This window comes from Gossypium raimondii, chromosome 2 (assembly GCF_025698545.1).
Source record: "Gossypium raimondii isolate GPD5lz chromosome 2, ASM2569854v1, whole genome shotgun sequence".
In the NCBI taxonomy this organism is placed as follows: Eukaryota; Viridiplantae; Streptophyta; class Magnoliopsida; order Malvales; family Malvaceae; genus Gossypium; species Gossypium raimondii.
The window spans coordinates 36,762,144-36,784,479 of record NC_068566.1 but is presented as its reverse complement, the minus strand read 5'-3'; the positions used below and the strand labels follow the sequence as shown (position 1 = coordinate 36,784,479).

The 22,336-nt window shown below is 31.7% G+C and overlaps 1 protein-coding gene across 7 annotated transcripts; it reads left to right on the top strand.

Annotated features, from left to right (window-relative positions):
• The first annotated feature begins 11,412 nt into the window (after positions 1 to 11,412).
• Positions 11,413 to 15,418, top strand: LOC105788578 (histone-lysine N-methyltransferase, H3 lysine-9 specific SUVH5). 7 transcript variants are annotated; one of them, XM_052627398.1, is made up of 6 exons: positions 11,413 to 11,586; positions 12,284 to 12,589; positions 12,660 to 12,833; positions 12,991 to 13,026; positions 13,255 to 13,356; positions 13,441 to 15,418. In XM_052627398.1, the coding sequence occupies exons 2-6, from the start codon at positions 12,292 to 12,294 to the stop codon at positions 15,315 to 15,317; spliced, it is 2,487 nt and encodes an 828-aa protein (XP_052483358.1). In that variant the 5' UTR covers positions 11,413 to 11,586; positions 12,284 to 12,291; the 3' UTR covers positions 15,318 to 15,418. The 7 variants fall into 7 exon arrangements, with proteins under 7 accessions (XP_052483358.1, XP_052483357.1, XP_052483354.1 ...); XM_052627397.1 differs by having other exon boundaries at positions 12,991 to 13,095; XM_052627394.1 differs by having other exon boundaries at positions 13,255 to 15,418.
• Positions 15,419 to 22,336: the final 6,918 nt, after the last annotated feature.

The following is a 22,336-nucleotide window of genomic DNA, read 5'->3' as shown; positions in this document are numbered from 1 at the left end:
TTGAAAGACACCATGGCATTACATTTGAAAATTCTGAATACTTGAAAAGTTTGAAAAGGAGGTTACTTGAAAGGGATAACACATGAAAATGTTGAAAAGGATATGTCCAAAAAGGATATCAAATGAAAAGGTTGAAAAGGACGTTATTCGAAAAGGATATCAATGAAAAGGTCGAAAAGGAAATCAATGAAAATGTCAAAAAGGATAGTAATGAAAAGGTTGGTATTTCATCCTTCAATCATCCACTATTCAGGTAATATGTTTCAGGTAAGATACGTACCATAAGTATGAATATGAGATGAATGTTTTGATTAGTATAGTTTGATAATGAATATTAATGCCTTGGGTAATTATATGTTTCATATAACTATAATATGTTATCTAGTTAGAGAATTAAATTGTTATACAAGTATTATCATGAGTATTCAATGTTATTCTATTTAGTTCAACTGACACATTAAGGTTTAAAATGAAAATGTGCGATATGAAATGAGCTATGTTATTGATAATATGGAATGAAATTGTAATATGTGCATTGAATAGAAATTAAGATATAAAATGGAAAGATGTATGTATGCATTTGTTCATGTTAATGAACATATGTAAAGGAAAAATATGGATTGAAAATGGAACTAATTGAACATGTGATGAGTTGTTGTATATTGAAATTCATTTCATGATATGTATTGTGTTTCATAGGTTAATGTATTTTAAAAGTATATCTACTAACCATGTGAAATATTGTGAATAGAAAAGGAAAGTATCCATATGATTTGTGATTAATGTTTGAATGATTTAGTCAATTTATGTTTGGTAAGTTTACATTTAAGATTAATACGAACTTACTAAGCATTAGTTGCTTACGTAGTTGTTTTTCCTCTGTTTTGTAGATCATCGAAAACTCAATCAGTTGGAACCTTGTCGGAGTCCTATCACACTATCCAACAATCATTTTGGTAGATTTCAAGTCATTTTGGCTATGGTTATAAATGGCATGTATAGGGTTTTTATATGATGAAAGTTTTTGTGTATGCTATTTGGTGGCCATGTTGTGGATATGTCTTTTGTGAACATAGTTGTTTGGCTTATTTTGCTTAGTAAGTATGGATCATTTGGTCACTTTTATGTGTAATTTAAGTATATGTTTTGAACTATGTTTATATGAGGTTATTATGGATGGATTTTTTTATGTGTTTGGTGTAAGAAGAAAGCATAAAACCATGTTATATAGTTGAGTTATTTAGATGTATACATTGTGGTACCAATGAGGGTACATTGGTTGATTGATTGAAATGAGTTGTATATGTGTGATTTTGGCATGGTTTGGTATTATTTAAGTGTGTTTTAAATAGGTTTAAACGTTGGCAAATGGTATGTTTGTAGTACAAGAAAGTATTTTTGATAAACTTGTCTTTCAAGGCATATTTTGGTACACACAGGCTGTCATACGGTCGTGTGTCTTTATTGTTTTAAGCATAGGATTCACATGGTCTGAGACATGATCTACAACACGGTAGTGTCTCCCAAAACAGTTTCGAGCACGGTTTGGCGCACGGCCTGCGACACAGCCGTGTGACCCAACATCGATTACACACACGGCCAACGACATGTCCCTGTGACCCTATTTTTAAATACCCACATAAGTGGACACATGGGCTCGGACACAGCCGTGTTTCCAAACTTCGAATGTCCATACGATCTAAGCTTTGTCAGATAGCCTAGGCTACATCACACGGCCTAGCCACAAGGCCATGTGACCCCTATTTTTAAAATTTTTAAATTTGGCTTGAAATTTATAATTTGCTTTGAATAAGTCCCTAATTGTTTCCAAACTATTTTTAAGGCCTCTTAGGCTCAATTTACGGCCCAAATGAGTGTGTGCGCTATGTTTGTATTGAGATTTTAGAAATTATACTTAAGTTGAAATATTTATTCTATTTTGAAGTTTAAAATTTTGTTTTGTACAGTAATGCTTCGTAACCTTAATCTGACGACGGAAACGGGTTAGGGGTGTTACACAAGTCGCCTAACTTTACTTTCTCGACATGCATTAATTGTTGGAAAATTTTGATTAAGAAAATGATTTATTATAACTGCGAAAGTTTAAAATTTTCTAAACCATCCTAGTTTGTGATATTTATAGCAATAAAATTTTACCGAAAAGTACTTGTGCTTTGTTCGATATGAATTTGAATCATTCTCGACGTTTAATCTAACGACGTTATCCTTTATCCTTGTACCCTGAATTGCACTGAGTGTGGGCTCGAGCAACACGAATCAAACACAGAACAAGAAACTATTTTATTACTTTCAGTAAGAAAGTAATTCTTTCAATAGAAACTGGTAGAAATCGTAAGTCCTAATAAATACAATTAATTCTAAGAAAATAAATTTCTACTACTTTCTGGAAGAATAACGATATATGAAACTTGTTATTTTAGGTCAACTAGTGCTATCTATTTATAGGGAGAGATAGAAGGATCCTAGTTGAAAAAATCTTAAACAAATAATATTATTTAAATAAAAATTACTCCCCTAGTCCAACTAGGGGAGAGGTGGGCAGCACACCCTAGTAAATATTACTAGGGTTGCGTCCCTCACATAATGTATAAGGGATATTGGGTTTCTCATGTATTATGTAACACCCCACACCCGACCTATTCATTAGATTTAGGTATGGAGTGCCACGAGTGAACCATTGAAAACACTAAACCTTTGTTTTTAAACCAACATTTTACTTAGGCAAGTACCCACTTACCAGAGCGATATTAAACTAACTTGAAGATATATGTATATGATGGAAATCAAAACTTAAAATGGTACCATGCCACTTTAAAATTTTGAAGATACGAGTATATAGCCTTTGAAGGTAGCTTAGAAAATATTCATAAAATTAAATAAAATTTCCTTTCAAGTTACTACTCGATCTTGTAGTTTAAAAATCTACTCAATTTAATCCGAAAATACCATAACCCACAATCGATCATAAGCCAACAAGGCTACTAATAAATATTTGATGTACATAATATCATTTCAAAATACATTTTAATGATTTTTAAATGGCAACATCTAACAATATTCTATTACCCCTAGCAATTACATGTTACCCATGAAAATAAAGAAGGCTCACAAGTGGCTACTGATCTGGTTGTTTCCTTTAAACCACTACGTTCAACTTAAGAACCTGAAAATAAGGAGAAATAACGTGGTAAGTTTGTGAGAACTTAGTGAGATCCTGGGATATATATCCCACAATATATACCATCAAAAATAAAATATTTGACTCAAGTTGACAGACTAACACGCCATATTTGGCTGGTAAAACACACCTGATCCATAGTATCAGTTGACGGATACTACCGAGACTCAACCTACTGGCAGACACTATCTATTTTTGGAAACTCATTCATAGCAAACATAGGTACAACTGATCCGTGAATACACCACTTGCGTGGACTACTCTTTTTATACTGTCAAACTTACTGTTTACTTTTCATGCAACGTCCACTAATATTTTCACGCATACACCCTTTTGCCCACATACTCTCTTCATTGTGCTAGCTTTTGATCCCAGTTCCGAAGAACCATTTTTCTTGTATCTTCACACCGCTCATCAGAGCTTTTACAATTCATCCCCTCCGTACCCTCTAACTTCCTCCTTGTTTTCAAACACATATGTGTTTCGCCTGTAAGGTCGGGTTCTTACCATTCAGGGTTTGCACCAGAGTGTCATACCAGAGACAAAACTTATTATTATGTGTCTTCCTTTTAACATTATACACAACATCCTTTTGTTGTCTCCTTACACCAGTCTGGATACAGAGCTTGTGCACTAAGAAAGATGTATTTTCACTGTGAATACATTATATTTCTCAGTATATGCAACTGTTTACACCATTGCATGCACTGACTCTTAAAACACACTTCCGTAGACACGAAGACCAGAGACAATGGATAAAGCCACTTACCTGACTGTAAAATGATAATGATTAACCGAAATAATGCATATTTATAAACTCAAAGTACAAAGGAACTCACTAGAATACTTTACTCATAGCTTTGTCTACTCTACCTTCTCCCGTTTCTTTGGATAAAATAATAAAACGATCTCTTTAAACATAAAAAATAATCAAAACTTTATGAAATGTTAAGAATCTATAGACATGCAAACAGTTCATGGGTAAAAGTTTCCTTCCTACCCAATATCTGAATGAAAGTCCTACTGAACCACTTTTACAGTAACCTCTTCCTTCCTGGTAAAACTTAAAAAAATGTCTAAGAGTTTACCAGCAGATGACTTAAGACAAATGCTCTCCTAAGCTTAACAGACAACACCTTCATTAACAACGAAGAACTCTCCTGATTTTTCTTGTATAACAACAAAGTCTAGTAGTGAAGATAAAACATAAATCTTTTCTCCACTATCAGGTTATCTTATTTATAGATAACTCACAACCAAATCTCACTTAGGATTTTTTCTAATCATTACTTATTCTCACACGATTCCACTAGTTAATCACATCCTACGAGGCTCTCCAGGTGCCCTAATTACTAACTCGTTACCTCCACTAGGATGCTAGATAATTTAAACGTGTCTCACTAATTACTATGCTTACGTTAGCAGTGACACAAAAACACAAGTGGTAGACTTATTAGCAGGAAGGTCCGCCTAATAAGGTTTTTACCACAATCAAGAACTCACCATCCATGAAGTGAAGCTCTACAACTTTGGCGAGGTTCTACGAATTACTTTTCCACGAAGTTACCAACCTTATCCGGTCTAAGTCTCGCAACTTAGGTGGTCTTCGCTAGCATAGTCTCTTGAATCGAACTGGTTTGTCAAACTTAGGTGTGACATATTAGGTCCAATTATATATTCTTATTGGACTTTTAACCCAACACTTTATAATTTAATCCAACCCAATATTTTTTTTCTATTTTCAAAAATAAATATTATTTACCAATTAAAAAATTTTCTCAATCCAATTCTAATTCCGTTAAAGTTATGACAACTTTACCGTAAAAGAATCTATAATGAAATAAATTTAATTTCCTTATTCAATGAATTCATAATGACTAATTTATTTTATTTTATTTTTGAACTCCAATAATTTAATTATAATTAATTAAATAATAATTTGGATATCTTAAATTAATGCTTAAGTCATTTTTGTACTTAGTGAGAAAATGCATTCATTTTTTAATGCGGCCAATTTCTCTAACTTCATCATCTTCATTCATTCTTGTTCATTTGATTCTACATGCAATTCATTTATGGTTCAATGAGCTAACGAAGGGACTGACTGGACATATATAATTAAGGCTCAAATAATTTATAATTAAGTTTCAACTTTTCACCGATTAATTATAAACTAATTTAGTTACGGAGTCATTTCACTATAGTATCGTGATTGAGCTCCCCTTAATTACATTCAAATATGAAAGCTATTTAATAAGTCCTCGTTCAATGAACTTGTTATAAGTGTGTTACCCTAATAGGATATCTTTAATCTCTTTAGGATAAATTCATTTACTTAATAAGTCCTATCAAATAGTAATCAAGTCATTTATCACAAAGACAAACGACCCGTGGTCATGTTTACTTTTCATCTATCATGTAACACTAATGAGACGGTATCATTTACCCATTAGTTGGGCTATAAATTCACTATTGTGAATGATGCTACATACTGCAGAAGTCGTATACCCAACGCACCAACTTTCAGTTCCTTATCTATTTGAACTCAGGCTTTTACATAAATCAAAGTATATGAGTCACGCATACATGGTCTATCTTGTAACGACCCAATAGTCAAGGGAGTCGGAAAGTGCATTCTCGAGACTCCGTTCCCGTAAATTAAACTCGTAAATATTTTTAATAAATATTTACGAAGTTAGTTGTATAGTTAATTAGATTTCAGTTAAGTGAATTTGCATGAATTAAGAATTATTATAGTATAAAGACTAAATCGTGTATAAAGTAAAAGTTAAATTATAAGATTAAAATTAATTAATGGACTAAAGTAGTAAATATACCTTTATATATGTATAGTGAACGATATTGATGGTTTGTAGTAAATATATATGATAATTTAATATATATTATATGTTTTAATGAATGAAATATAATTTATATTTATAAGGTATAAAATAATAATAGTTATTATAATATTAAAGTTTAATAAAAGAAAAGAAAGTGAAATTGGATGATAGAAAGCATGCAATTAAATAGAAAATAAAAGAAAAAAAAGAAAGAAAAAGGAGAGAAACGCATGCGGCTAAGTGTTTCAAACTTTTGGTTAGTCAATTTAGTCCATTTTCTTGTAATTTTTATATTTTTAGAATTAAGTACTACCCGACCTATGTCGAAATTTTAACATTGATTAAGATTTTAGGTATTGTTATTGTTGAATAGTTTTAGTATTAGTGCTTTAAATTGATAGATTTTAAGCTAGAAATGGAAAAGGATTAAATTGTAGAACAAATTGTAAATTTTGAGTAATAGGGACTAAATTATGAAAAATTTGAAATTTAAGGGTTTAATTGAAAATAGGAGTTAAATTTAGTTTAAAGTGAAACTTGTATGAAAATATAGAGTTAATTATAAAGAATAAAAATTAGTCTCGGTTTAGGGACTAAATTGTAATTTAAGCAAAAATTGAGTACAAATTGAATTATTCAATATGAAATTGAATTGTGTTGTATTGATGTATTTTAATTGTTTTAATTTCGTAGCTAACGTCGTACTGGAATCCTCTACTAAAAATGGGAAGAATAAAATCGATGTCGAATAGCTCGGAATCTACAGTTTATGTTTCTATAATCCGAACTAAGTTTTAAATTATTTCATTTTGATTTCTTGCATATGGTAAGCATTGGAGGTGAGAACTATTGTGTTTTACAATTGAAATGGATTGATTTGGTATGTCATGAATTTATTGAATTTATATTGATTGAATTAAATAGGTGCATATGTGATAATGTGTTTATATGAAAGTTGATATTGGATTTATATATTGAAAGCGAAATGAAACCTTATTAACTGTATTGGGTTGATTCGGATATAGATGGCATGCCATAGGATAGGAAGAGTTCAGGGATTTCTTCGACTTCGAGTCGATGAGGCACCCAGTGTCAATTTGCTTCGATTTAACCGATGAGACACTAGGTGTCAATTTATATAGCCTAGGCGCAGTTATTACTTCGAATTTATCTGATGAGGCATTGGGTGCCAAATTGGTGTGTTGGTTGGATCCATATATCCATCCGAGTCTGAGTCGTGTTAAAATAAATAATAAAGTTCTATAGTTGATATTGAAATGGCATGATATGTGAAATGGAAATGAGATAGTGGATGGAAAATGAAATGTGAAATATGTCATGAACAAATGAATATATGAGTTATGTACTCATGAATTGAATATGGAATGGATAATGCCATTGTTTAAATGAAATATGGATTGATATGTGAAAAGCTATTTACATAGCAAGTGATGTGAATTGAGATATTTGTTAAACAAATCAAATATGATAGCATGTGAAAATTGAGTATGGTATGAAATGATATGGTAATATGCATGAATTTGAAATGATGGTATATGGTAATTGTAAGCTTAGACAATAGTATGTTCGTATAAGTCAATTTATGCATTCTTGTATCATTATGTCTTTAATTGTTCGGATTATAGAAATATCACTGAGTTTTACTCAGCATACGCTTTTGTTTTCCATGTGCAGGTTAGGTACTTCTCTTTTGATCGCTAACTCAGCATCCAACAACAATCCCGATCTCAAATGTGGTGAAGTTTACCTTTTGTGATGACATGTACCTAGGATGTCTTAGTTGATAGTTATTTTATGAATGGATTGTAAATAGATATATGTTTATGTTTGAAGCTATAAATTGACATGTTATTTTGGAACCATTACTTGTGATATGTATCTGAGCTTAAGCTTGATATTTTAGGTAGTTATAAGTTAGGTTAAAAAGAATGAATTGGTATGCTTAAAATATTGATTTGAATGACGCATGAATGATATGTTTTTATGATATAACATGTGGCACCAATGAGGGAACATTGGTTAGGCATATTAGGTGATGAATTTGGTGTATTTTGGGCATGTTTAATTGTGTTTTGAATAGGTTAAATGATTGATAATTGAGTTGCTTAGTGCCCAAGTAAGTAGGAAATGGTAAACTTGAGTTTTAAGGTACTTTTGGGTGCATATAGCTTGGCCACATGGGCGTGTGTCACACACGGGCAACACACATGGGCGTGTGACCCAATCAAAGAGTTACACGACCTGAGAAATGAGCTTGTGTCTTAGCCTTGTGAGGCACACGGGTGTGTGACCTCTGCAGTTGAAACTTTTCTAACTTTTTCCTAAAATTTTCAAATGTTCTCGATTTAGTCCCAAAACACTTTTAAAGTGATTTTAAGGCCTCAAGAGCTCGAATAAGGGACGATATGCTTGTATAATATTGGATTATGCTATGTTCATTGAAATGTTTAGAAATGAATGATTTATGTTACGTTTATTTGGTAATGCTCCGTAACCCTATTCTGACGACGGATACGAGTTAGGGGTGTTACACATCTGTTAGAAAAAATCCGGTTTGAAAACGGTTTTCTTGCACAACGAAAAATTAAATATTTGAAAACTGACTCATTTTGTGATATTTATAGTAATAAACTTTAATTAAATTCATACATATGTTTTTAGCTTAGCGGATGTTCGTTTTTCTTGGCTTTCAACCAAACGATCTTCTCCACTATTCTCATACCATGAACTGCTTTGAGTGTGGGCTTGAATCAATTGAATCGAAATACAGAACTAGAAAAAATTCTCCTTTTGGGATGAAAACGAAAATTCTCTCTTCTTAATAGAAACCGTTAGAATTATTATTCCAAAAATATATATGTAATAGTTGAGAATAAATTATCTCGGTTTTTTGGCAGAATAACAATCTCTTAAAGTTGTGTTAATAGCTCTACCTGTGCCATCTATTTATAGGAAGAGAAGGTAGAATCCTTGTTGAGTTGTAGAGATTTATTTTAAGTAGAAAAACTATATCCTATTTAGAATAAGACTAGGGTGGACGGCACACCCTAGTATTTTCTACTAGGATTGTTGCCCCCTTCAAGTCCATAAGGGGTTTTTGGGTTTCTCTCACATTAGGTCAAATTATGAATACTTCGTGGGCCTTTTTGGCTTAGTACCTTGTAATGTGATCCAACCCAATTCAGTTTTTTTATTTCCCAAAATAAACTTTAATATTTATATATAAAACAATTTTCTCATCCCTATTTTACCCCAACAAAATTTTGATGATTTTACCCCTGGTAAAATTTTGACGATTTTGACCTTGGTAAAATTTTGAAAAAATATGTTCAATATTTCACAACTTAACATGTTCACTATGATCGAATGATTTATTTTAATTTTCGGGCTTCAAAATAGTCCAAAAATATAAACTCATTCTTTCAATCATTTTTAAGTAATCTATATAGGATTGCAAATGGATCATTTCTATTTTCATTTTCATTTTTGGAAACCTACATTCATTTCTAAATGATTCCATTTGTTCATTTGGGAGAAAACCATAATTATTCCTGAATGTTTCCCATTTCTCTTTTCCTATTCATTTCGTTCATTTCTATTCAAACACGTAATTCATTTTTGGTTTCAACGAGCTAGTGGAGGGACGAATTGGACATATCTAGTTGAGGCTCAAATGATATATAATTAAGCTCTAGATTTTCACCTATTAATTATAAACTCATATACTCACGAAGTCATCTCATTATAGTATCGTGACTAAGCTCTCCCCAACAACAAACCATTACGAAATCAACTACTTAATGCTCGTCTAATGACTTTGTCATAAATGTGTTACCCTTATAGGATATCCTTGATCTCTTTGGGGTGATATCCGTTCTCCCAATATGATTCTATTTTATCTTATGGTAACCATTACATATTCCTTCTTGAAAAGTCAACCACTATCAAATAGTGATCATGTCATCTATCATAAAGACGGGTGACCCTTGGCCATGTTTACTTTTCATCAACCATGTAATGCTAATGAGAGGATATCATTTACTCATGTTTTGGGCAATGAATTCCATTACTGTAAATGACACTACATACTACATAAGTCGTACACCCAACGCATCGACTTTCGGTTCCTTGTCTATTTGAACTCAGGCTTTTACTTACATCAAAGTGCACGAGTCACGTATACATAGCCCGTCATCCACTCAAGACTTATGTATACCACACTATGAACGTCACAAGTGAATAAATCCATAAACAAATTCAATGTATATTCTCATTGGGTCCAGTCTGATGTATTTTTAGTCCAGTCAGTCACATCTATGTCTCTATCTTTTAGGAGTCATATACTGTAATGCCTAAGATAAGACATCTCCCCAATTGGTCTTAATAGACAACATATTAGTCTTTTAATCTGTTTGCTCATTTCCGATTAGACTAAGGACATGTTTAGGTTCATTTACTAATACAAGTTGTCTTTCCGTACTACAATTTGACCACATAATACCGCTTAGTATTAGTTAAACATTTAGACACCCAATGGACAATATTTGCTTCCATTTTGTTTTGTGTGCAAAAATTATGCGAGGACAATTATACAAAGTATATTAATGTAATCAATTAATTTGTTTTATTAACTAATTTGTTTGAAAAAATTATAAGTTTACAAACAAATATACTACACTTAGGGCACCAGATCCAACACAATCATCTACTCAAAATTAAGGTATGTCACACTATGAACGTCACAACTGAATAAATCTATAAACAAATCTAGGATCTATTCTACTTGAGTCTTATCCGATGTAATATTATAATTAAATTAAAATTTAAATATTTAACGTGTATTCACATTAAAAAATATAAAAAGAAGAAACAAAATATAGTTATCACTCAACTTTAAAAAAAAACTTATAGTGAATGAGACAGTTTAATGATAAAACTAAGGCTTTGGGAATTTTAAGATTCATGTTCAAATCTCACTTTATGTAATCATGTGTTGGTTTTAATCAGTATTTATTTTAGTTTATGTCTAAGTATCAACTTACAGCTTAGTGAGACAATTTAATGGTAAAGTTAAGATGCCATATGTATTTATTTTGGTATATGTATTTAATAAATAAATATTATGGGTTTTGAAAATATGAGTAATTTTTTTATTTTTATTTGATAATTGGAGGTAAAGAAATAGAGGTGGTTTTTTATTTTTAAAATAAGGAGGGAGTGATTTGATTAATTTTCCTTTTTAGATTTATTTAACTTTTAACTGTTTTTTTGGGGGTAATTTTCTTCAATAATAACGTTTGTACTGTAGTCTTCACGTCTTTAATGGTGAGTACAAAAGTGTTTTTTTCCGCCGAAAAATCCGAAAATTTAAAAGAAATTGAATTCTTTCAAAATCTTTTATCTCAGAGATTTCAGTCTCCTAATACGAATTAATTTCTACTTTTGTTTTTGTCTATAAACAACGTGTGGGTTTTCCACCCCCTTTATTGTTTACCATGTAACAGCGGCGGTGGCAGCGGCTTTGTATGTTCTTTTTCTCTCTTCTTCGCTTTTATATTATGGGTTTTCGTTTTAGTTGGATTTTCTTATGGTTCAAGAGCTTCGATTATTTGTTCGAAGTTAGAACTATGTTAGTTCTTATAGTCATTCCTGTTGCCTAGGGTATGGTTTCAAATTTCAGTATCTGCAATATTTTGTTATGTCCAAACTACGGCCTCTTTGGTGTAAAAAAAGTGTCTTTACTTTGCAATAATTTGCTCTTATTGTGATTATAGTTTTAAGGTGTGGGTGTATTTCACTCTTCCACTGCATGCTCTTGGTTGTTTTTACTATTGTTGTTTTTCCTATTTTTAGCGATGCTCATTGAATTTATTCTTAATTTTGGTTCTTTATTGCTATGATAATTGTCTCTTTTATAAAGGAAACAGAGAAGAGATACAGCTAGGTTGTTTTTTGAATTTAACAATACAATGGTACTTATGTGGTTGCAGATCCTTTTCCCTTTGAATTGTAGGTCTTGTTTGTGGAATTGAGTTTCTTGAGCTTTGATCATTAACTAATATTTTATATGATGTAGATCAGAATTTATTATCATGTGTGTAATTGCTTGAATTTAATAAATATTGGCAGTTTTCTGCTGAGAAATCGAAAATCTGGGTTTTGCCTTTTGAATTGTGTTTCCTAAGGCTTCATCAATTAATATTTATGTAATTCATATCAGAATTTATCATGGTATTGCAATTTCAAATTGATGGCAATGTGAATCCATCAAAAGGCAATATGGATCCGTCAAAATTTAAGCGACGAAGAGTCTCTGCTGTTCGGGACTATCCTATACAGGCTCACGTCCACCCATGCAGTTGCTTTCCTGTTTCAAGAAAGTACCCACCTTCAAAATTTCGGAAAGGGGTTTCTGTCAAGCGGGATTTTCCTGTAAAGCTGGATGCTCCTGCTGCTTTGAGAAACTCCCTGTCATCTAATGCTTCTATTGCTACTAATGGTCGTGATATTCATGCTTGCACTAATGGTATGTCTATTGTCTTTAGGGATCACAAAATGATGGATTTATATTCTCGCTAAAAGTTTATCATGCACAGATGTTAAGGAATCCAACTTGTCAATGGTTGTTTGGGAAGAGCGAAGTGAATTGGATGCTTCTATTGCAATTAATATTCATCTGTGCACGGATATTGGGGATGACAAGCCATCTAGTGTTCCTAATATTGCTAACTCACATGATGGTTATGAATGCTTAAAATCTATCAAAGAAGGTATGTCTATTGTCTTTAATGAATGTAGGTTAAAGTTTCAATTTTAACTCAATTTTATGTGTTCACAGATTTAAAAGAATCTCACTTGTCACTTGCTGTAATGATGAGCAATGTCAAGTGGGTGTTTCTGCAGCAACTAATGTTTACAAGTACACAGGTTTTGAAGAATCCTACTCTTCAATGAACATTAAGGGTGAGCAATGTGCAGTTGATATCCCTTTTGCAAATAACATTTATGCTTGCATAGAATCTAAGCAAGAAGGTACATCTATGGTCTGTAAGCATTTCTGTTCGATTGTTGTTTCTAATTTAATTTAAAATTATGTGTGCATAGATGTAAAAGAATCTTGTTAGTTGCCTTTCATGATGAACAACGTAAAAGTGGATGTTTCTGCTGCAACTAAGATTTATTCATACGCAGGTGTTGAACGGGCCAATGTGTTAATGAACATCGGGGATGATCCGTGTGAAGCTGTTGTAACCAGTTTTGATGACTATCAATTAGCTCTGAAGGATGAAAAGAGTAAGAATCTTGTGTCTCTTACCAAAGAAGTGAGCTCATTAATGCTTTCAGATGAGCGATATTCGGATTCCCTGTTTGGTGTAGATATTTTCCAGGCAGCCTTTAATGATGATGAAGATTATGTGAAAGAGCATGATTCCCAAGCAGCCTTTAGTGATGATGTAGTTAGTGTCAAAACCACTTTGGCAGAGGAAGCGAGGTCATTAATGGTTTCAGATGAGCGATGTTCGGATTCCCAGGTAGCCTTTAATGATGATGAAGATTGTGTGAAAGAGCATGATTCCCTAGCAGCCTTTAGTGATGGTGAAGAGAGTGTCAAAACTACTTTGGCAGAGGAGAAAAATTCTCAAGTTGACCTTAGCAATTACGAGGTGTTCTCTAACAATGAGTTGATAAATGATTGTGACAAGGTTAAGCAGATTATTAATCATTTTAGACACGTTTACAACAAGCTCTTACAGGTTAAGTCCGGGAAACTTAGGAGTGGCCTTGCTGTTGAAGCTGCTATAATTCTTCAAAATCAACATAAGTGGATCAAAAGAAATAAGCAGTTTGGCTCTATCTCAGGAGTTGAAATAGGTGACTACTTTTTCTGGAGGGCTGAATTGAATATAATTGGCCTCCATTGTCGAAATGTTCATGGCATAGATTTTATGAAAATGGATGGAAAAAATCTAGCCATAAGTGTTGTGGACTCCGGGCGATACGACAATGTTTTTGAGTCAAACAATGAAGAGTTTCCAGATACCTTAGTTTATTTAGGGGAAGGTTCAAATCCAAAGGTTCAAAGTAAGAAATCTATTGAGGATCAAAAGCTTAAAGGTGGTAATCTTGCTTTGAAGAATAGTGTAGAAGCAAAAAATCCTGTAAGGGTTATTCGTAAGATTTTCTTTAAACGTGGGAAGGTAGAAAAGCGCAAATATATTTATGATGGGTTGTACTTTGTTGATAGTTATCGACAAGAAATAGCATCATCTGGCAAGCTTGTTTTTAAGTTTTTTCTGAAGAGATTTCCTAGCCAACCAAAACTTGATTGGAGAAAATTGGTTAGGGAACTTGATTGTATGAGTTATAATTCTGAAGGCAAAGAGAGGTCACCTATTTGTGTAGTGAATGCTTTGGATGATGAGAAGCCCCTAATCACCGATGATATTTCTCAAGGTAAAGAGAGGATACCTATTCGTGCAATAAATGCTTTGGATGATGAGAAGCTTCCGATATTTAATTATGTCACCAGTGTGACATATCCAGAGTCCTATTGTCCTTCAATGATTAATGATGGTTGTGATTGTATTGATGGATGCTCAGACTCTGAGGATTGCCCTTGCATTGTCAAGAACGGAGGATCAACCTATGATTATGAAGAACGCCTTTTTGAGGCAAAGCCCCTTATTGTTGAGTGTGGACCTTCTTGTAAGTGCTTCACCTCTTGCCTTAATAGAGTGAGTCAACGTGGAATTCGACTTCCTTTAGAAGTTTTTAAGACTAAAGCAAAAGGATGGGGTGTTAGATCACGGTCTTTTATTCGACGTGGATGCTTTATATGTGAGTATACAGGTGAAATCCTACGAGACAATGAAGGTGAACAAAGGATAGGTAACGATGAATACTTGTTTGATATAGGAGTTACTTACGGTGATCATTCTTTGCGAGATGCAAATTCTCTCGGTTCATTTGAGGGAAATGAATGTTTCACTATTGATGCTGCTCGAGTGGGTAATGTGGGACGATTCATCAATCATAGTTGCTCTCCGAATCTTTTTCCTCAAGGTGTTCTCTTTGATCATGATAACAAAAGAATGCCACATATTATGTTATTTGCTATGGAAGATATACCACCATTGAATGAGTTAACATATGACTATAATTATGAAAAAGGTGGAGTTTGTGATGCAAATGGTAATATCAAGATCAAGCATTGTTATTGTGATTCTAGTGATTGCCTCGGGAGAATGTACTAGGTAAGATGTATTCTTCATTCGTGAATTAGACCTCATCATGCATGGGTTGGGAAACATTTATTTTGAAATTTTAGTCGATTTGTTGTGATGTGTTTTTAAAATTTTTTTATATGAAAATAATAATATAAAAAAATATAATATGGGCGGGTTGGGCTGGATTTTGGTTTTAGTATTTTTATTCGAGTTGAGTTTGAGTAAAATTTTAAGTTTATTTTTTGGGTCAGTTTAGGTTAGAAAATGGGTATAAAATTATGTTGAGGCTTGGCTCAAACTTAACTTGACTCATGATCACTTTGCTCTGCTTCAGTAAGGTGAACCATCGTCATTGTCACTATCTACTCTTTGCTAGTTTCTCATGTGAACAAGCATTTAATTTAAAACATATATATTACATATGCGAGAGCAATTTCTTGGAGAATGATCTATCTTTTTGCAAAAAGGGGAGTAAGGGTGTTCATAGTTTGATTAAAATCAAATTAATCGTTTGATTAAAATCAAATTAATTGATCGAATCAATATAATTCAGTTAATTGGTCGGTGGTCGAATTTAGTTCAATTGGAAGTTAATTAATGATTTTTGAAATTTTGGTTATTTGTTAATTTGATTTGAAATGGGTAATTAACAGAATTAACTAATTAATCGAAATAAATAATATATATTATATAATTGTTGACTTTTGTTTGGTTAACTTTTAAGATTTATGTAGTGTTTCTAATATCTTATTTGTTGTTTTCACCATTGATAACAAGATAAATTCATATTTTAATATATTTTTGGTTAATTATTAAATAAAATGCTATTAAATTTGAGTTTTTCTTATCAAAAATAAAGCTGGTGTGTTGAATTCAAACTCTTACAAAAAAGGGGATAAATTGGAACAAAAAGCAAAGAGGAGGGCTTGATTGAAAGACTGAAGATTCAAAGATGACTAGATAAAGATTGAAGGGTTAAAGATTCTTTTTAAAAGTTGCTGGATAAAGATTGAATGATTTTTGATGTTGTTACAATTTTGTAATTAATTTAAATTTGATTTTTAAATTTTAAATTATTTAGTGATAATATTTAAGAAAAATCTAGCTAAATTTTAATACTAAAAGTATGCATAAATACCTAGTGACTGTTAGGGGTGAGCATTCGATCGAATCGAATCGAATCGAATCGAAAATTTTCGAGTTAATCGAGTTTTCGAATCTCATTTTATCATCCTAACTTTATTTGAAGTTTTCTCGAATCGAGTCAAGTGAGATGGAATTCGAATCGAATCGAATCGAATATATTTGTTCGAGTTAAATTTTAAAAAATAATTTTAGGTCCTTGTAACCATTGTCACCCATCATAATAAAATTTGTCCACCTTAATCAAATTTTTATTAACTTTCATCACCTCATAATTTATTTATTAATTTTTATATCTTGGTTAGCTTATTTGTTTGCTTAGTTGTTTCAATTATCTTCGATTCTTGTCACTATGTATTTTGGAATTAAAATATATTAAATATAAAATATGATTTTTAATAAAATTTATTTTAAAATAAAATTTGAAATTGATACCAATATAAAATTTTAACACGAATATTTTATGGCATAATTAAGAATTCAATTTTAATATAAATATTCAATATGACTAAACAATTCAATAATATAAATAATATAAAATGTAAAATTTAATTTAATAATATAAATAGTATATATAAATAAAATTATTACTATTTATGTTTAGTGATTTTTTGGATAATTTTGATTTTTATTTGAGAGTAAAGGGTGAGAAGTAAAAGTTTAGGGGAAAATAAAAAGTTTTGGGGAATAAAAGTTTGAGGAAAGTAAATAGGGGAGTAAAATTTTGGAGGAAAATATTAAAAAAATTGGAGGGGAGGGTTTGGGGTAGATGGGAGGTGGGATGGGAAGAGAATAAAATTTTAGGGAAAAGTGGGAGGAGTAAAATTTTGGGGAAAATAAAAAGTTTTGAGGGTTTTGAGAGTAAAATTTTGAAAAAAATGAATGGAAGAGTAAAATTTTGGTAGGAAATGTATTTTGAGTAGATTGGGGTTGGGAGGAGGAGTAAAAGTTTTGGGGAAAAGTGGGAAGGAGTAAAAGTTTTGAGGGAAAAGTAAAAAAGTTTGAGAGTTTAGGGTAAAACTGTAAAATATTATAGTTTGATATTCGAATTATTCAATTATTCGAGTTATTCAATTGAAAACTCAACTCGATTCGAACTCGAAATTGAAAAAAATTGAGTTGATTCGAATAACTCGATTAACTCGAATAACTCGATTCGTTTAACTCGAAATTCGAATTTTTTTTCGATTTTTTCGAGTCGAATCGAATTTTGCTCACCCCTAGTTACTGTAGCCAATTACACACGCTTTTGGAATAATCAAATTCCTTATTTTCTTTCCCTTTCCCGCGTCACTCTATTTCTATTCTGTTTCAATTTCTTTTTCTTTTACTTTCAACTTTAGGTTTAATTACCTTCTAAGACCCTATCCCTTCCCACTTTTCATAATTTTATTTAAACCATTTATTATGATTCTTTTCATGATTAATTAAACTTTTTTTTAGCTTTAGCTCGAAAATTGCTCCAACAAAACAATCGTGGGATACGAACTTGCTCAAAAAATCTCTCAACGTAGTATTTTCTATCTCTCTGGTATATGAGATAGTACAAATTCGTCCCTTGAAGTTGATTCAACTTTGATTCAAAAAGTGCACGTTGGGTTCGAGTTGTTTGGCATACAATTGGTAGATGAATTGGCTATGCTGTGTTCGAATTCCTGCGAACAAATTGGCATGTCTAGGTGGAAAAAGCCAGTTGGATTCCGTCAAGGGATGTAGGGATTGGATTTAAACGACCCACGCAGTTAAGGCCGTTGATTTGAGTTGGACTTTTTAATTGCAAGGCTATGGAAATCTTAAAATGTGAACACGTGTATCCCGGTTAGAAATTTGGCAAGAGTCGGTTTGCAGGTCGTACCAGGATCGACTACATAAGGAAAAGTTGGCAGTAGGGACGTTCTTGGTCACTATAACTAGCTTATTGCTAGGAAGGGAAGATTTATTTCAAGGATCGATTCAAGATTGGAGTACACCGAAACTAAGACTAAGTTTAAAAAATATTTTATTTACCCATTTATTTTATTTTCTTATTTTTTTTTGCATTTTTGAATCCGTTTTATTTTATTTTTCGTATTTTCTTCTTTTATTGTCTTAATCAATTTAAACTTTATTTTCAACATTTCTATACACAGGTCGTGGGCACGACTGTAACCGCGACAGCAATTTTGGTCACGAAAAAAGGCGAAATTAGATAGCCAATCCCTGTGGATTCGACTGTACTGTATACTGTTAATTAATGTTATTTTGTTGTAGGAATTTATATTTGGTTGTTTCAACGCCCATCAATCATCATTTAAAGTTTTTTGAACTATTAAAAAATAAATAAATTGAGCATTAACAATGCATTTTTTATATGTTCTACATTTATTTTAATCAAAAGATAAAAAAATATAAATTATGGTTAATTCGGTTAACCGAAATATTTCGGTTCGGTTAATGTACTTGAAAAAACTTTCAATTTGGTTAACGGTTAAAGATTTTTCTATTTTGGGTAATTCGGTTAATGATAATTCGGTTCAAATATTAACCGGTCTTACCATTTGAACACCATTAAGGGTAAGTCAATTTTCAAGAAAAATGGTTTATTTTTCGTTGAACAAGCTATTTTTCATGAAATAAACATAGGAAATGCAGAAAATATTTTTCGTAAAACATTTTTCGTGAAACAAATGCACCCTTCGTTTTTATTCCCATGAATTTCGTCCTTCTATTTTTCATATTTGAAATTTTAGATCCAATTGTTAACATAGTGTTAAATTTATTAGTGTGACATTTTGGACCAAATTAACAAAAAAGCTATTTTTTTAATTTTTTTATAGAAATAGGTTGAATTTTTGAAAATTTACGAGAATAAGCAGATTTTGGCAAAACACTTCCAGTTGGAAACGCTTTCAGGGAAAACTAAAAAAGCGCTTTCAGTTGGATGCTAGCATATTGATAAAAAAAAAAAATTCCAGCGGAAAAGTGCTTTTCGCCACATTAGTACTAAAAGTGGCAGCACCAATTTTTTTTTTGGTGCCACATTTTATTATGGAAATAAAACTTACAAAACAAGCCTTTATATAAACTCAAAGTCTCGTTTTCCTTGTTTTCTTAAGCAATGTGGGATATGAGATATGTGTATATATAAACACATTAATAGGTTTGTAGCTTGTTCCTAGACAATGTAGGATTGCTTCATCTTTTAAATAACAACGTAAGATTAAAGATACAATTCGTATACCGGACAAATTACCATATATAACACAAAATTTCTCCACCGATTTCTTCTAGTCAAGCCTCTCGGTCTATGATTATACCCCGAGAAGTAAAAAGAATTACAATCCCCATCCCGCCTAAAATTCTAGGAATTTGTTGATAGTTAGAATAGATTCGTAGACCTAGTCGACTAATCCGCCGTAAATTTAAAATAGTTCTATATGGTCCTTTTCTATTCCTTCTATGTCGTAGGGTTAAAACCAAAAAATATTTGTTGCGTTCTTGATGTTTCCTTACGTTATTGATAAAACTCTCTCGTAAAAGCATTTTAACAATGTTTTCAGTGATGTTAGTAGATCCTATTTGAATCGTTCCTTTTCTATTCATATCAACATTTCCTATAGAGGTTATTATGTCAGCAATAATGTCCTTACCCATGGTAAACTAAACTTTTTGTTGCTCTCGAATTTTGATATAACCAACATGTTCTTTTTTTTTACTTAGTAAAGGTATATACATGAGACACAATCTACTAATTAATCTATGTCATTTAAATACTTCAAATACTATAACTATACTTGGGTCTCGTCTTATAATACCTTGAGAGCTAATGAAACTATTTTGGTGAAATTTAATTGTCTCAATTCTCGGGCGATCACACCAAAAATTCGAGTTCCTTTTGGATTTCCTTCTTGATCAATGACAACGGCAACATTGTCATCATATCGTATTATCATCTCGTTATCACGTTTGAGTTCTTTACGTATAATTACAGCTCTGATCACTTCTGATATTTCTAGAGGTGTATTTGGTATTACTTCATTGATCACAACAACAATAACGTCACCAATACAAGCATATCAACAATTATTAGCTCCTATGGCTTAAATACACATCAATTCTCGAGCCCCGTTGTTATCTGCTACATTCAAATGGGTTTGAGGTTGAATCATTTTCTAAATATCTTTTTTCAATGTAACAAAGGACGAAGAAAAAAAGAAATATTGTTTGTAAAAAAAAAAGAAAACTCGCAATTGTTTTTTTTATTCCCAAGATAAGACTTTTTTCCTTTGGTTCTATATTCTTATACTAAAATAATGAATTAAGTTTTTATAGGCATTTTTGATGCCGCTATTGAAATAGCCTTTCTAGCTATATTTTCGGCTACTCTGCTCATTTCATAAAGTATTCTGCCCTGTTTAACGACATCTATCCAATACTCAAGAGATCGTTTCCCCAAACCCATACGTGTCTTTGTAGGTCTTACCGTAACGAGTTTGTCCGGAAATATACTTACCCATATTTTTCCACCACGTTGTACATTTCGTGTCATTGTGCTGTGCCCCACTTCTATTTGTCTAGATGTAATCCAAGCGGGTTCAAGTGCTTGAAGAGCATATCTACCGAAACAAATCCAATTACCTCAATAAGATATCCCATTCATTCTTCCTCTATGTTGTTTACGAAATCGGTTTCTTTTGGGGTTATAGTTGATGGTTGTTTATGAATTCCATCTCTACTACAGAACTGGACGTGAGAGTTTCTTCTCATCCAGCTCCTCGCGAATAAAAAAAGACTAAATTTTTTTATCTGACCTATTAGAAATTTGTATATCTTGTTTGGATATATATATATATATATATATATATATATATATATATATAAGGAATTAAACACGGATTCTATTTCTAGAAATTTGTATGTCTTGTTTGGATATATTGAATATATATAAGGAATTAAACACAGATTCTATTTCTAGAAAATGTCTTATCTTGATTTTATTATAATGTTATAATGAATCTTTATTTTTTTTATCAGATTCATATCAGATTCAAATCAACAAAAATTGAACAATCAAATAAAATTAAACTTAAATTTTCGCGGGTGAATATTTACTCTTTTTCTAGTTCAGTTGTCGGGTTAACCCATGAACTCAGAATCAGAATAAAAGAAATGCAGTGGTCTCTGGTTTGTTCCTTCATCCTCCTCGATAAATCATAAGGATTCGTTTTCAATAGAATCATCTACATTCACGAGTTTCGTCGTCCCCATCGCTCTCGATTAATGCTTAGGTCTGAATTCTCCAATGGAGCCTTAATTTAATATTTCTATTTATTTAATAAAAAATAAATCAAAATTATACTATATTTTATAATTTTTTACTTCTAGATTTTAAGTTTTTTTACATGTTGATAGTTGTATTTATATTTTGCATAATTTGTTATTATGGTTTATTTTGAATAAAATTTTGTTTAAAGTGATGTGCTGAAATTCATTACAATTTTATTCTTAATATTATTTTTTTATTTGTTCATAATATTATTAATGAAACACATTAATAAAATTTAGTTGGTTTAAGATTGACTACGCTATGTAGGGTTGAAATATGAGGTATATGGTATCCTCCATGTATGAATAGTATCATGTCTCGTTTTGGGCGTTCTGGTGGTTCATAGCATAGACGTTTGGAATTCTTTCGAATGATCTGTAATGTTTCATCATCAGTATGAGGTTGTTTTGGGTCTGAAACATGGTATAAGTTGATTGCTGGTTTGATGGTTATCAAACTCAATATGGGAATTTGCCAAAGGTAAGATAAGTTAGTACTTATCCACCAAGGATTAATATATTTTTATGTTAAAGTAAGTTATACAAACGAATAAGAAGGGAATGACTTCATTAAAAAGAGAAAAAAATATTAAAAAAGA